General features: G+C 48.2%; 2 protein-coding genes across 2 annotated transcripts; both read right to left on the bottom strand.

The window, feature by feature from the left end:
* Positions 1-1,430: 1,430 nt before the first annotated feature.
* LOC117856640 (uncharacterized) lies at positions 1,431-2,723 on the bottom strand. The gene has a single exon (XM_034738984.2). It carries the CDS (start codon positions 2,597-2,599, stop codon positions 1,706-1,708), a length of 894 nt encoding a protein of 297 aa, XP_034594875.1. The 5' UTR covers positions 2,600-2,723; the 3' UTR covers positions 1,431-1,705.
* A 4,594-nt stretch (positions 2,724-7,317) lies between these two features.
* Positions 7,318-10,311, bottom strand: LOC140222739 (uncharacterized). Its single transcript, XM_072293709.1, has one exon. It carries the CDS (start codon positions 10,056-10,058, stop codon positions 7,539-7,541), a length of 2,520 nt encoding a protein of 839 aa, XP_072149810.1. The 5' UTR covers positions 10,059-10,311; the 3' UTR covers positions 7,318-7,538.
* Between the last annotated feature and the right edge of the window lie 6,592 nt (positions 10,312-16,903).

Here is a 16,903-nt window from a genome sequence, read left to right as displayed (position 1 = left end):
AAAAAAAGCTTTCTGGTTTTTTTTCCGTACGTGATTTGCACGGCAATCTTGCCGAGACGAGCGGTCGTGTGTGGGAGGGGATAGGAACTAGGAGCGTCGCACCAACCTACCTTGTGTGGTCCATGCACGTCAACAACCGGACAGCAAAGTTAAAGCCTAGGCAGGAGAGGGAGAGCGCCTTTTGTGCTGCTGGTAGCTAGGAGTAGCTCCGATAATCCTCCTCGCGCTTCCTATCCATCCTAACTGGCGGCCTAACCAACAGTATTACGTACACTGCAAATAGTACCACGCATCCTAACACAATTATAGGCCCCTCGTTTCAAAAAAAAAAACACAATTATAGTGGAGTAAAGTGGCGAGCGCTGCTCTTCTATTGCTGGTGGTGCTGAACAAGAACAGCAGCTGGCTATGATTGATCGTCCTGAAAAGCACTCTTCAGCCGAACGATCCTGAAGATGGCCTGGTGCTGCGGCCGAGATGGCGTTTAATGGACCGAAGGATCTGCTGCATCAAATTAAAGTGGCAGCAGGTACGCCGTGACACTGGGACGCTGGTTAGTTGGTGTAAGGAGACGGATCCAGGTAATCCAACCAAGTGTCCGACAACAGTCAACAGTTTTATTATGCGCCCTAGGCCGTCAAAATTAATCATGGCCTGCGATGGATGCATGCCCTACCTTTGTCCGCTGAACGAAATCATTGCGCGCGCATTGTGGTGTAGCCGCCGACGAACAGTGAAAAATGTTAAAACTAGAGTCTTGAGTGAGTAATTGAATGAGCAGTGTAATTTTAAATTTTACTCTTCTTGTATATGTGTTAGAAAAAATTAAAAGGGTGCTAGGTCCTCAGGTGTTCGTGCAAAATTAAAGAGTGGGTTTTTTATCAATCATGCCTTCGAGGACGAAAATCTAATTGCTCTTTTTCTTCCCCTTTTGCAGAGTGCCTTCGACCGCGAGTACGAAAGGTGGGTACACATGATAACGGATTAATGTGCTGCTGGGTTGGTGCAACGACATTAGCAAGATGGATCCAAGCGTTCACCAGTCAGCAGTTTTTGTCATGCACCCACACAGGAACGTCAAAATAATGGCCTACATGGCTACATGCCGTCGTTCGTCCCTTTGTCTGATGAAATCATTGCGATCTATCCTGGGGGTACGGATGCGACGTGAAAATGTCAACAGTAGCCTTAAACTCTGTGCACATTATGCATGAGAGATATTTGAAGAGGAAAAGTAGCAGTAGGACTAAAGGTACGAAATTCTCAGAAAGAAAAATCATCCTCTACAGTACGTTTGTGTAAAAGATGAAAATAATAGGGTTTTTAACCGTGGAAAAGTCATACATGCACAACAATTTGCAACATATCATCAATCATGCTGTATGCCTTCGATGATGAAACTAACCCTTAGATACCTGTGCACCGACTGATGAAATAATAAGGCTGATAGCATTTTGATCTGCAATACACAGTACACGTACGTCTCATTGTACACACACAACTTATTCATTCATTGGTTGCGTCACCAACGAGGAACGAACTGCGTGTAGTCGTGGACAGAAAGGAGCAGCGCAGCTAGCTCTTCGAGTACTCGCAGCTAGCCCACGCGAGATTACTCTGCGATGGAGCACACGATACGATCACTACCAGTAGTAGCAGCAACACACGTGACAACTCATCATTTACAAACGCTTCAGTTTTCCTTTCATGGAATGTATCGTCCGTTCTGGCGGCCTTCCTCCTCCTGGAAGCCGTTGCCGTTCGAGTTCTGATCCATGGCTCCGTTGCCGAACTCGTCGTCGTTGCCGCCGTACCGCCGGTAACCCGCCGCCGCGTTGTTGCCGTACCTCCCGCGCCTGTCGCCGCCGGCGGGCCGGCCGTACCCGGAGCCGGGGTACTCCTCCTCGGGCCGGATCCGCACGGGGTTCGACTCGCGGCCGTAGCCGTACCTGCCGGCGTCCACGTCGTAGTAGTAGCGGCCGTTCTGGTACAGCCGCGTGTCGCTCATCCCGTAGCCCCGCTGCTGCCTGCCGCCGCGGAAGGCCGTGTAGTACCACGGCGGCCGGCCCCGGCCGCTGCCGTCCTCCGGGTACGGCTGGACGCCCTCGAGGTCTCCTCCGGCGCCTCCCGCGGGGGCCGCCTCCTCCTCGGCGTCGGAAGTGGTGGTGGCCGGCACGGTGGTCCGCGGCCGGCCCCTGCCGCTGCCGTCTGCCGCGTACTCCTGGGCGCGCTCGCCGCCCACGGGGACCGCCTCTCTCCCGGCACCGGCGGCGGCCGGCACGTCGGTCGTCGTCAGCTTCTCGGCGTTGCGGTGCACGCCGCGGCGGAAGTAGCCCGGCGGGTAGTTCTCCTCGGGGCGGCCGTAGAGCCCGTACCCGCGGCCGCTGCCGCCGGTCGACGGGCGGGAGAACGCCGGCGCCGCATTCGGGTCCGCCGCGGTGCCGCTGGCCGCCGCCGCCGCAGCCTTCTCAGGCTCGACGGCGGCTTCGGCGCGCGTGGTCTTGCTGAAGAAGAAGCGGCCACCGCCCCACGCCTCCGCCGCGACGGCGAGCACGGCCACTAAGGTGATGAGGAAGAGGTGGCGAGCAGGGGACGCCATCGGAGAGCGTCGGTGGCGTGTTGGCTAGCGAGCTACTAGCGACTAGCGTCCGACATCGTGTGGGTTCCCGTGCGCGCCCACTTATTTATAGCCGCTAGCTAGCTGCCGGTCCAGCGACCCAGACCACCGGCTGCGCGGGACAATCGGGTTGTGGCGTCGAGCAGTGTCAGAAAAGCAAATGGGAACGGGCAAGGGCATCTTGGACGGGACGAGATGAAATGAGTGTGACTGTGTCAGTGAGTGAGTGAGTGAGTGATCAGGTTGGGGGCGCGGCGGGGAGAGTGAGGACTGAGGAGGGGCAGAGCCGAGAGCGTGCACTGGCGCAGTGTGCATGATGGAATTTGGTGCACGTTAGCCGCCGCGGCATGTGAGATCTAGGAGACACGCATGCAGCGGGCCACGCATTGATGGAAGTCATGGCTCCGCGAGGTATGAACAGGGCAACAGGGGCGCGCGCGGGCGATTTGGGTGGTTAATTTCTCGGCCGTGGGCAGCAGCATCTTGGCAGCGTGAGATTTTTAAATGCGCGTCGCTCGCTCCACATGGCCATTTATCATGAGCTCGAGTTGTTGTCACGCGATTTATAATGCGAATGCTTTGGTTCCAAGCGACGGACGCCTCGCTCGCTCAATAATGCTGGTTTCATCAGGTCTATGACCGGGAGTGCTCACGTGAAGTAGTGCATGCACGTCGTGTTCAGAAGATTAGGCGCGGATTGCCAAGCAGCGATACTAGTTTTATTACAGGATTCCAGTAGAGGACTCATGTCAACCGTCAAGACGTCAGGTCTTGCCAGCACAGATCTCGGAGCGAAAGTGCCTTTCTCTCAGCACGTTAAAGCTTCCCCCTGGGGGGTGATCAGGCGAAGAAACACAGGCAACATCAAGATTTATGGGTACTAGGAGTTCAGGGAACAGAAATACACAGCGCTGGAACCTGCAAGTACAATGCAACTAGTGGCTAAACTGAAATGAATGGTTGCTGCCAATGCCAGGAACTGTACCTATGCCGCGAGACTGAATTCCGGGAAGGTGTCAGGCTTCGGAGCGGACTGCTCGTTACCACGGAGTTTTGTCCCCTGGGCCAGCAAGGATGATCTGCGAACGTTCAGCCACCCAAATTGGTCAGGGATCCGACAATCTCCAATTTACAATAGCACGACACGGTGCAGCAGCCACCCTTGAGCTCAGCCCACTCACATTGCGATCCATGGCGAATCTCCGGGCGAGCATTAGTGCCGAGTTGCATTCTCTGGTTTCGAAGCCCAGCACAAAGCTGAGCTCCTTTCTGGGTTGCCAAAATATTGCTTGGGGGGCAGCATCTCCACCGCCTCTAACACCGCACAGCTGACGAAAAGATAGCATAAATTAGATAGTACAATGGCCTGTGCTTCGGAACACCAGCTACCTACGATGAGTGATCTGGAAGCAATCTCCTCTATATGCTTCAAGTGCTGAAATTGGTTCTACGGAATACCTGCATCGACGAGGAATAGAATTCCTTTGCGATGACAGGCGCTCCTTTAGCGAGTCTCATCCTCAGTCTCCCAATGCAAAGAACGTGAAGAGAATCTGCAGGCTGGGCAACTACATTCACTTGAAGAACACTGACCTACCATGAGGGACAAAATGGTAAGGAAATATATGACGGAATAGCATTTTTTGCATTCTTGACAACCACGCTTTAATAGAGATTAAAACATGGTACAAAAAGGACAAATAACAATAAGGAATGCCCAATCGTGCATTATACTCGGTTTCAGGATTCCTCATAAGAGCCTCTGCATAATCAGCCAATCCTGCAGCTGCTTAATAAAAGTAATGTTAGCAAAGTCACAATTACAAAAGCAGCTAAATAAGTTACATATCCCATCAGGAAACATAGTAACATACCATGGTCTACTGGACCAGCAATCTTTGCGATTAAGATTTGACCACCAAATGTGATTTCAGCTTGGATGTACCACCCAACATCATGTGGTTCAGGAGCATACACTACCTTTGTAGCACCTCAATGTTTAAGCAGCAACAAGTGTGAAAACATTATGATATCTAGATTATAAAGTATTTTGTAGGATGAGAATAGTTCAACCTGAAATTATTTCTTTCTTGCTTCCTTCAGGTTGTATGCGAAACCACTGGATTGAACCATTTGAAAAATCTATAGATGCATTGTCCCGAATGACTATGTGCAACATTGAACCTAAGGTTTCAAGACCCTGTAACTCATACGAGGGCATATCATTTTCCTCAAATCATCGATGCAGTTCCAACTGATATGAAAGCATAAGTAGAAATCAGTTAATAGCACTAAAGTGAAATTTTTGAAAAGTAAAAAAGGACAACTGAACTCCACAAGTTTACCAAACACACTCAGAGAATAACATGAGCGGTTTTATTTAAATGGGTTTAAAATGTATACCTCTTTCAAAAAGTGAACAGAATCTGAGGATTTTTCAGCAAGTTCATGTAGAACTTGAATCTCGTTTTCGATGTCCATTGCTTAGACACATATTCAGAGACTTGAAACATATTTGGTACTCCATAAGATCCATACGTGATCAAGGAAATGTGCCAGATGTGGAAAAATACAGCTTGCAGATTCAACTGTAGTCTGGTGCAGTAAGCATTTAGATTCTACCTTGCTTGGGCAATGCAGCATTTTCACTCTTCTTGCTTCTTGAATTTTTCTCCAGTTCATTCACATCCTTAAGAGATTGCAAACAGGAAATGGTTACCATATATCTCATTTCAGCTGGAAACATTTTTCCAGACAAACAGCTGGAAACATTTTTCTGATAAACAGCTGGAAACTGAACAAACTGCCAATTAGAAATTAAATCAACCCTTAACACCTCTGAACAGCTACATGTCAGGGGTTTAAGGCTAACAATGTCAGTTAAGATAAACATAACAAGCACAACATAACAAGCATTCTGCTAAAAAAATCTGGAAAATTGGAGTTTTTAGGCGTGGTAGTGGCCTTGCTGCATCTGCAAACCTGTCCAGGTTACAATATCAGAAAAAGGACACAACAAATAAAGCACAATTATGTGCTGCAATTTTCAGAGCTACCTGGGTCTATCCTAATACCAAAATGCCCAATATAAAAAAAATGATTTGGTACAAGGCTGAGATAAAGTGCTTAAGTACAAAATGGAACTGCTATAACAAACATGCAGATCAAAGGCTAACTCCAGCAAGAATTGTGGGAAACCAAAAAATAAAGAGACAGGTCTGCTAATTTGCCGAAAATTAAGAACCGCGTGAGACACAGCACAGAGTAGGCACACGTACCAAGCAAACGCAACAAAGAAAAGGGACTGCTCCTAATAGCATACATCTTGACAACAAACTCACAAGTCACTAGTCCATGAAAATGCTGCTAATAGCAGGACAAGCAACTAGCAGCACAGCCACATGGAAATTCAGCTGAACAATATAACAACCAAGATAATTGGCTTCCAGTCATGTTTAACTATGATTAAATAACAAATATTAATGTAACTACAATATAATTGAACTATAACTAAAATAATGCCCTGGCAATCAACAAAAGAAACTACAAATACCATTAAGTAAAAGACGATGATAAGGACACTTCATGAATGCAAATATGCTGACAGCTTAATGTTTGCTGTTGAGATCAGATGCCAAATACCTGAAACAAAAGGAGACTATTATGTAAGTACATGTGGAAGCAAATATCCACATAGCATTGCATCACAGGGAATGTTAAAAATAGCTACATTGTAAATAAGTAAAATCAAACTTTGGCATTGGCAACTGGAACAGCAAGATGACAAAGCTTAGAACAAGGGCTGACACATTATACAGGAAAACATGCTCAAGATTAAAAAAAATGACTGCAATTTCAATACAAGCCTGAGATAAAATGACTAAGTAGTAAGTCACATTATACAGGAAAACATGCTCGAGATTAAAAAAATGACTGCAACTTCAATACAAGCCTCAGATAAAATGACTAAGTAGTAAGTGAAATGGAACTACAACAAACAAAACACCTAAACAACAATATACTCCAGAATTATGGGACTTGGTCACAAAAAACAAAATGGACTTGACCACCACTTAGCTCAATGCATATACTACAATATCATATCAAACAAGCATAGGCACTACATCACACCACACAACAATTTCATAGGAAAAATCAACAAGATAGACTACAAACTATACCTATCGATGCAGGATGGGTAGTTGGGCAACTGGTCCAAAAGTTGCTAGCCATGGAGTGGTTTGAAAAGTCCGACAAGGAGTAGCGATACAGAGTCCCTTCTTCAAGCTTTTTACAGTGGACATTGGGTACATCAGGTACATCATACAACAGAAAGAAATGGAATGAAGAAGCAGGGATGACTGAGGGGGAAGGTGCTCACTATTTTGACTGCGATGATATCATAGTTGTGACGTGCTCAAAGATGAATGGGAGGAACAAACAAGCTGAAGAAAAAGCATCAAATACATAACAACCAGGCCACAGAGAAGTAAGAGTAGCTAATTAATTGGAATATTCAATTATCTGAAATTCAATTTGCCTCCTAAGACTTCATACAGTGAAGCAATAAGAGAAGAACCCACTATATATAAGTAAAGAATGAAACATGTGAGCAAATCACAATTTCTACGGATGGAAAAATAAACAATATTATCATGAAATCGTGCCACAAACTACATGAACAGTAATAAACAAGGACCTTCAACACATAACACACTTCCATTAAAGATTCGGTACTGACAACAGTCATACAAAAATATACTACAGCACTCCAAGATATAGCAAAACCTAGCCATATTTTGATGCATCCAAACCATAGCAAGACACTAGACTTAGCCATATTTTGATCCTATCCAAACCACAACACTATCTAGACATACACATACATAAGCGGTAAACATCCAAACTCTCCTGGCCAGAATCAGAACCCGACTCCGGTGGCGTTCAGGGGCCGATGGCGGTCCTTCCAGAAGCAAGCATCGGGAGCCAGACGCGCCGATGATCGCATCGGCTCTGACTTGCACCGTTTCAGAACAAATGGGGCGTAGGCTGCCGCATTGGTGACCAGCGGTAGCTCTAGATTCATCTTCTGTTCTGTTGTAGCTGGTTTCAGTGGTGCCTTTTGAGCAACTGGAGGTGGCATAGGTGCTGCAGACAAGTTCACCGCTGATGGATCTTTGCTCTCTTGTGTGTCGTCCGCAACAGTGCTGCCTTCAGCATTCTCCTTATCTTCAGGCTCCCCCGTAGCAGTAGTTGCATCATTGCTGCAAGCAGAGGCCTTTTGCGGGCGACGATTGCGGTTATTCTTGCCTTGGTAAGACTTCCAATGGACGAAATCAGTGCTGCAGACCCATGTCTCCTTGGAGACCTCCATGGAGAGCTTTGGTTCATACATCATCAGAAGGAGGCAATCCGGCAATTCACCGCTCTTCTTCCTCCTCTGTACCACCTGTCCTGCCTCGCCATCTTCAGCTCTGGTTTCTACTTTCTCAACTTCCTGGTTCGTTTCCCCATCTCGTGTTTCTCCTTCCTCTCCATTCTTGGTAGTTTCTTCTTCCTTTACATCATCACAGGATTCTTGTCCTTCCTCTGCACTGTTTGGAGCAACAACGACAGCACAATCTTTCTCCGACTCTTGCTCAGATGAATTCTTCTTCCCCTTCCTCGACGCCATCAGCACCTTAGGCTCCGCAACGAGATGCTCTTGTTCAATCGAGAAGCTCCACCTCCGGCCATCTCTATCAATGGAGAAACTAGCCCTCCTTGAATCCTTCAAGCTTGAGAAGCTAGACCGCCGTGCCTCTGTCTCAGCTGAGAAGCTGTGTCGCCTGCCAACCCTATCGCTGGCCGATGAGGCCCTGCTGCTAGTACTGACTCGCCTCCTGCTACTCAACCGTCGCAATTTGTTGCGGTCCTCCTTCAGAGCTGCCGAGGGAGAGTAGTTGCTGATTGACCTCCTCCCCTTCACTTCTTCCTCAACTTTTTCTTGTGCCGGAGCGTCTTCCTCCTTATTGACCACCAGCTCCACCACGCCAGGCCCTTGGTTTTCTGCCACTGTGTCTTCTCCCAATGAAACCTCCAAAGCAGCATCTTTCCGAACAATCTGCGCTTCCTCTACCACTACTGTGCGGGAACCATCCTTCTCTTCTTCAACAAGATCTCCACATTTAGAGCTCTCTTCAGCTTCTGCCTGTGCTTGATTTGTCTCCCCTGCTTCACCACCACCACACTCTCCGCAGTCCACTTCTTGGGCAGAAACAGCTGAACGACGGGCTTCATCTCTGCATTCCTCGGGCTCAGCAGCCTCAGCCTCATCCTCCTCATCCTCTTCTTCTTCCTCATCATCGTTGACGCCACCAGCCACCTCATTGTCCATCTGCTCCACGGTGGCTGCGGCTGGAGACCCCCAGAAGCGGGTGGCGAGAGCAGCCATGCGGACTGGGTCGGAACGGCAGCGCATTAGCAGCAGCGCGTTCCTCGGGGGGATGCAGACGCTGACTCTCCCTTCTTCCTCCTTCCCCACCACCAAGATCTCATCTTTCTTCTCCACGTCTACCTCCCCAATCATCACGGCCTTCTCCTCCTCCTCGACATCCCACCCTTCCATGACGAGCCCCACCTCCGACGTCCTCATCTCCTCGGCTGGCACAACAGCGGCTCCCTTGCCGACCTCATCATCCTCCTCCTCCTGGATCGCCATGAGGCACCTCGCCACGGCCGCGCCGCACAGCCAGCTGCCCCCAGCCGGTGCGCGTTGACGCCGCTTCTTGCCACCGTGTGTGTCGGCGGAGAGCGCGCCCCGCTCGCTGGCCCCACCCGGCCGAGAAGGCGAGCAGAGCGAGCGGCCGCCGCAGGAGCCGAATGTCTTAAGCGCCTCGCATATGTTGACCGGGATCTGGTACACCCAGCCCTGGTTCTTGCCCTGGGGCCCGTCTCGGTCGTCGCCGGCGCGGCGGAAGCTGGCCTCCGCGCTCCCACCGCCGCCGACCCCGCCGCGCCTGGAGCGGGAGCGCAGCGCCGCGGCGGAGGCGTGCTTGGCCTTGCGCTTGCCGCCCTTGACGCGGACCTGGCCGATGCAGGTGACCTTGGGAGAGGACGGCTCGGCGGGCTCGAACCCACCCCGGCCGCGGCGGCCTCCGCCTGTGGACCCCGACGGGAACATGGGGGACTGGCCGCCCTTGAGGCTCCCGCTGTTGCGTAGGCGGCGGCTGAGCGACGGGTGCAGTGGCGGGGCCGGCACTGCCTCTGCTCCGGCGCCGGCACTGCCGCGGCCGGGGCTGAGGAGCTTGGAGGAGTTGGAGGGGCGGAGGGAGGACGGCGCGCCGCCGGCGGCCACGGATGCGGCGGAGGCGGCGGAGGGACGGGAGGTGAAGCAGATGAAGAGCTCCGTGCCGCCGCCGCCGCCGCCGCCACCCCGGTCCAAGTGCTTCTTGCGGCGCATGAGGGGGAGGAGGGGGTGTGAGCTTGTGAGCTCTCTCTCTCTTGAGTTTTTTTTTTAAAAAAAATTGTCTGGTATTAAATTTAAGAGGAGGTAGTGAGTGAGGAGCGGATGATTGCTGCAATGCCGCTGCTGCGCTGCGCTCGTCTGCTAGATGCGGTGGGGGAGGGAATAAATTAGGGTTTGTTGGTGGTGGCGCCGGCAGCCTGTAGCGCTTGCTGTGGGCTGTGGCCTGTGTGGTGCGGTGCGGTGACCGAGCTGTGGAGGTAGCTGGTGTGCATGGAGAGGATCAGAGGAGAGTGGAGGTGCTGGCAGTGGCAGGGATTTTTTTTATTTTAACCTTTTTAATCTAAAATTTCAAAAACTAGCTAAATTAAAATTCCAAAATGTAACTTTTTGGTCGCGCTGTAGTACCTAGCGCGACTAATAATTCAATCGTGCCAGAACATGTGGCGCGACCGACCCTCCACGCTAGCGCAGTCCACGAGGGGTGGTCGTACTGGCAGCTGAGCTGTCATGGCTAAGTCGCGCCATATGCTCTGGCGCGATTGAGTCGCGCCAGATGACGTGGCGTGACTCAGCACATAACAACTGGACTTGTCGGTCCCTTTCTTTCTCCCTCTCCACTTCTTCCCTTCCCCTCCGCTCGACCCGAGCTCCCTCTCTCCCTCCCATGGCGTTGCCCCTCCCACTCCCCCACTAAATCCTCCCCATCCCCCATCAGATTCGAGGGGAAATCGGGAGGACATTGCTCCTTGAAGGTACCTCCTCCACTCTAACCAAGTAGTTTTTTTAGATTTGGTTATTTGTTAGATTTGAAGTGGCTAGGGTTAGGTTAGGTTTTGGGTTGGAATGGTGGTTTGAGTACGAATCAGGCATTGTTAAGTGCATTTTATCGCTCCATTGATCGATTGTAACGCCTGTCTATCGTGTAGTTTGTATTACATGTTCGGATTTAGACGGATTTTGATGGTGTAGATGTTGAAGTTACATTGGAGAGCATGAATTAATGAAACGTAGCATGTATTCATAATTCAAAAATGGTTGATTGATGTTTATGGAAATTTAGAAGTTAGTAATGGAAGAGTTTATTTGTCGATAAAGATGTAGCATATTAGAATTGATTAGAAATGATTGTTGCTTACTACGTATGTTTTCTATAAAATTAATGCTTAGATTTTGAAGGTATGAATTGGTTACTGCATATTAAAGTGATTATAGGTAAGTGATTATAGGTTGGTTGATGTTAATGGAAATGTAGAAGTTATGAATTGTGCTATATGGTCGAATTTTGTTTTTAAAATTTATTTTGATATTTGATTTAGAATGATGGCGCACTATCCGCGGTATCCACTCTTCTACGATGAGCACCATCGTGGGAGGAAGCTTGAAGAGCCTGGAGGTATGTGAGCTCCAAGTTTATGAAGTTGTAGTTAATCTTGTCGCGGAGGATTGATATTAATGATGTGATGACAATAATTTTTTGTTTGCGGGTTTTGAACCCTTTACGACCCCGCACTCACACTCCTCTAGAGTGGGATGATAGGTACGCCCCGTACCTTCGACAAGTGGGTTTCCTCCCGCTTGCAACATTGGTGAAGGCGGAGCTGCCGAAGATGGATAATGTTGCCCTGACAGTGCTAGTCGATCGGTGGAGGCCGGAGACACACACATTCCACCTTCCCTCCGGTGAGATGACAATCACACTTGATGACGTATCCATGCTTTTTAGGCTTCGTGTGGACGGACGAACCGTGTATCTCATATTTGACCGATGAATGAACCACATCATATGGCCTATGGTGTTGCACTGAGTAATCCCTTAAGAAAAACTTTAACTCTTCCAGGCTATCGAATCTCGTTCCCTTCTATATAAACAACTCACCACTATCGGATTCAACTTCAGTAAGGTGTAACCCTGAATCACAATAAATCTTCCTCGAAACCGAATGGAATATGGAAACTTTAGGGACATGTACATGTACAGCTTCCAACTGCCTCATCTCAGTCAGAGTGAATTGCGGCAACCAAATTTCAGAAAGAGTATGTACCAATCCTCTTAATGCCTCATCCACCCTCTCATTAAATAATGGAGTTTCTTGACACACCGGACTTAGTTCAAGTATACGGCTACTTCGCACCACAGGTGTTGGTTGGATTATTGGAGTTGGAATGGATTGCATCACGTGTGTTAATTGCATTATTGGAGTTGGAATTGATTGCACTACGGGAGTTGGTTCTGTCACCCTTTCATTAACTGATGGTCTTGCTTCATAAACAAATGAGACTTGTTCTTCACCACCATTTCCAATATCATCTTCACCACCACTTTGTTCTTAGTCCACGGATATATCATCCTCATCCTCATCATCCTCCAAGTCGGCAGCATTAAAATCATTGTTTGCTCTACATGTATCAAAGTCACCTTCATCACCATTACCATCTGAACCATGAGAACAATCATCATCACCACCCTCTTCATCATCCTCTTCCTCATCAACTTCATTAGTCGGTAACACATCTTCTTGAGTTAAGTGTTTGATAGGCTCATCGCTATGTGGAGGCATACACCGAGGACAAACATCAACAATTAACTAAGCATATGCAACTTGAGAACCTTTCACCAACTCTTTGTAAAATAACCAATCATCATCACATGCAAGAGGTATCAACATATAGTGAGATCTTTTGTCACTGGCATCAAACCTTCCACGAATCCTTAAATCCTCTTCCTCATTTCCAACTTTGAACAAAGAATTAACTCGGCCTATTATATCATCAAATGTTGGAGGATTATCAAATCTTGCTCCTTGTTGCCTCATTCTTGCAAACTCTCTATTATCATCAGCCATGCTACCTGAGAAAAAACGAATTAAATGATCCATCTACACACAACCACCAAATTAAATTAATTACATGGACCTTCACCTATTTCCTTACGGCTTCTACATTACCAAATATATAAAAAAAACTATATCTTGAAAAGCATTATTGAAGAATTTTCAAAAAATAATTTACCAACAATTAACACGTTGAAATCCTACCTTGCAAGAGAAACTACACGATTAACACATTGAAATTCTACCTTGCAAGAGAAACTACACGATAGGAAGGGGTTACCATCGACCACTTGCACGATACAACACACCTAATTATAGCCGATTCATACTCAATCCACATATGCAACTCAAATCATACACAAAACCTAACCACCTCAAATCCAACTAAAACGACGGAATCGAGAAAAACTAATTGGTTAGAGTGGAGGAGTTACCTTCCCAGAGCAATTTCCCTTCGTTTCCCATTCGAATCGGGTGAGGGATGGAGTGGATCTAGAGGGGAGGAGTAGGGGCGGCACCATGGGAGGGAGAGAGTTCGAGTTAGGGTTGGGAGGGGAAGGGAGGAAGTGAGGAGGAAGGAAGGAGGATCTGGTGGGCCCGCTGTGTAATGGGCTGAGTCGCGCCATGCTACTGAGTCGCACCAAAGTATGTGGTGCGACTCAGCTGGCCAACTCAGCGGCCAGCTTGGCCACCCCGCGCGCGCCGCGCCAGCGTGGAGCGCCGGTCGCGCCACATGCTTTGGCGCGGCTCATGTTTTAGTCGTGCTAAACGGCGTGGCTCGACCAAAAGAGCTACTTCTTGGAATTTTAGTTTACCTAAGCTGTTTTAAAATTTTAAATTAAAAAGGTTAAAATAAAAAAATCAGTGGCAGGGGTGCTGAATTGTTCGGACTGGTGGGGCCCACACTGTCACTCGAGGTTATCCTTCTCAGTTTGAGGAAAAAGCTAGTGAGAAAAGCAAACTATTTTTCCTGTCATTTTATCGGGAAAGAACGAATTGCAGAAAAGTACATGTTTTGTTTCTTCCTAAAAGTCTGCTTTGTACATAATACTTTCAATATTTTCTGTTCATTCAAAAGTTCTTCGCTCAAGTTCAAGACATTGGAACTGTACATATCTCTAGCATATTACTTGTAGGAATTTCGTAGCATTAGATTAAATTCCAACCGAATATGAATCCTTATAACATTCATCTCACCTCCCTCCTCATTTGGGAGTATAAACATACTATTGACAGATTTTCAAATCTGTAACTTTTTAAACATATCAAATCTGTTAGATTTGTTAACAGGGCAAACAACAACTAATGGGTCCACCTACAAGATACAACTCAGAATCCAATAAGGATTATTGAGAAAAAAATTATATTAGCTTTTCTCATTGTCTTCGTATAAGAAAATTACAGCTCTAGTAAAATTGTAGCGAAAATTACATAAATCAACACAAGGCAATCATCATGAGCAAAATCTTGGTCATCAACAATATTGCCACAGCAGCAAAGGGTGATCAGAACAACATCAGAAACAGGTAAATCATCAAAACCTTCAGGGTCAGTCATTGAAACCATATCTGACTGACTTTTAAAATTAATTTTCACTAAACATTTAACTTTTCACCAACTTGAAAGTTGCAGGAAAAACTATGAACTTTTATCTAGGTAGGCTGTGGATCTGTGAAAGCATAGTCTAATCATTCAAAAACATAGTCAGAATTTGGTGAACCTGTTGTTTTTACCCTTATACTGAAAATCGCTGCAAGTCATGAAAACTATCCAAAGTGGACACCAAAACACCAGTTTCTCTTCCAAAATTGTATAAGAACATCATAAACTTCCTCCTTGAATGTTGTAGAACTATAAGTGGAATAGACATGCACGACAAGTTTGAACATTTTACTTCACATATTGGCCCTCAAATCGAAGCTCAAACTTGGCCAAAACGCTTATTTCGGGTTCTCCAAAAATTCAGATAACATGCTTTTCCCAAACTTTGGGGCTTTAAATCTTTCAAACCATAGACTTTTGGACCTATCACCTTTTTTGAAACTTGTAGAAGGTTAGTTAGACTACAATTTGTATAGATTGTTTGGGTGAGTTATACATCGAATTGGAGAGTTTATGCCGGTCAAATAAGGGTCCAAGGAAACCGAAATCGGCTTAACTAAATTGGTCGATCCTGTCACTCGCTTGCAAAAACCTGGTGAGGCGCGGGGAGACGCAACTTGGCGCTTCTCCTTCCAAGTTCATAGCACGTCCCTTCCCTTTTGCATCGCGCGCCTGCCCTGCTCTTTCCCCTCGCTCGCCTGCGCCGCCGGCCAGATTCCCGAGCAGCGCTGCACCTCCGGCAAATCCTACCTCCCTAGTCCCTACTCTCCAGCACCGCTGCCCTTGCTGCCCCAAGCCACCAAGCCATGGGCAGAGCTTGCCGGGGAGCCCTGATGCAGATGCAGCGCTCCCCTTTCCCTTGCTGGGCCGGATTTGGGGATCCTGCTGCTGTCTGTTCGTCATTGCTGGCACCACTGTGGCACTGTCTCCCATCGATTTTCGTCAGCCCTGATTTCGCGACATTGATCCTGTTGCGTGGTGAAACCCTCGTTGATTCCAAGCTTCTACATGTACAGAGCAAGTCCCTGACCATTCCCTTGCCTGCATCCCTTGCCTCCAATTCCATCGCCGTCAGGTTCTGCCTGTGGTGCCATCTCTGTAACTCCAGCCAACACAACAGAACCATGCACTGTGGGCGTGATTGGTTGCCCGCGTCCCACCGTCCGCTGCATGACCCCGAAGCGTCCCGTGCACTCTCGCGTGTTCGGTTGCTCTCCCGGAACCGAAATGGCGCACCCTCCCGTTCGTTTCCCCCACTCCATCCCGCATCGCCCCGTTTGCCCAGAGGGCTCCTTCGCTCACGAGCCGGGATGGAGCGATGCTGGCGGGAAGATTTGGGTGGAGGGCGGGAGATGGCGCTGTACCGGGGCTAAAGGCGCGGGAGGTTACGGTGACCTCCCATCTTCGGCCCACTTTCTTCGCTCCCCTCCTACCCGGTGTGCCTTCTCCTCTCCCTCCTCCTGTTCGACCTCGGTTCGCCGGTGGCTGAGGTACTCCGGCGGTGCCCTGTGCCCCCGCCGGTGCTGCGACGGTACATCTCCCCCTCCTCTTTACGCTGCTTCATCCCCTCTCCCCTGCTGATCTGTCGATTCGTATTTTTTTGGTTGGTGTCGATGAACCCTAGGTTATTGTTCTGTCAGATCCGTGCGCTCCTTTTGTGGATTTAAGGTTGTGATGAACCCTAGGTACTTTTCTGATGCAGATCTATGGTTCTCACATGTGTAGAGGTCGATCTGATTTTTTTTTTGTTCTTGTACCATCCTATATGTGGGTCGGGGTCCTCCGGCGGCACCCTGTGCCTCCGCCGGTCCTGCGACGGTACATCTTGGTTGGTTTTCATGAACCCTAGGTTGTTTCTGCATCTGCATTTATGGTTTTCATGAACCCTATGTTCGTTCTTATGCGGATCTATGGTTGTCATGTATATTTGTTGATCTGATTTCTTGTGTCCTTGAATCATGCCTTACTGCTTTGCAACCAATCACGCCCTACTGAGCTGAGCAAAGTGCCTAGGTCGATGATGATTCCTTGCCACCGAAGGAGCACCTTCGGGTGTGGCAGCCATGTCTAGGATAAAATGTAGTTGAGAATGTTTGCTTGCTTAACAACATGACCCCAAGTTCTTGTATACTGAGCTCTAATGAACACTGCATTGTATTCTTAGACATGGACTTGCAAGGTAGGCGCCGGGCTGCGGCTGCTCTTGTTGCTGCTGTTGCTGCATTGTTTTTCTTGTGGTTTAGAAGGAGAAGTGAGGATGCTCGATCTATTACATATGGTCCCATGGCAGAGAGGGACATATGATGTGCATTGTGTCAACCTGCTAAGGATGAGAAGGGCACCTTTTTTCCAACTGTGTGACCTGTTTCGGTCTAGAGAGTTGGTTGTGGATAGCATCCATGCCAC

The sequence above is a fragment of the Setaria viridis genome, chromosome 5 (assembly GCF_005286985.2).
Source record: "Setaria viridis chromosome 5, Setaria_viridis_v4.0, whole genome shotgun sequence".
Lineage (NCBI taxonomy): Eukaryota > Viridiplantae > Streptophyta > Magnoliopsida > Poales > Poaceae > Setaria > Setaria viridis.
Note: the sequence above shows the minus strand (reverse complement) of the source record. Positions and strands in the feature narration are given on the sequence as shown.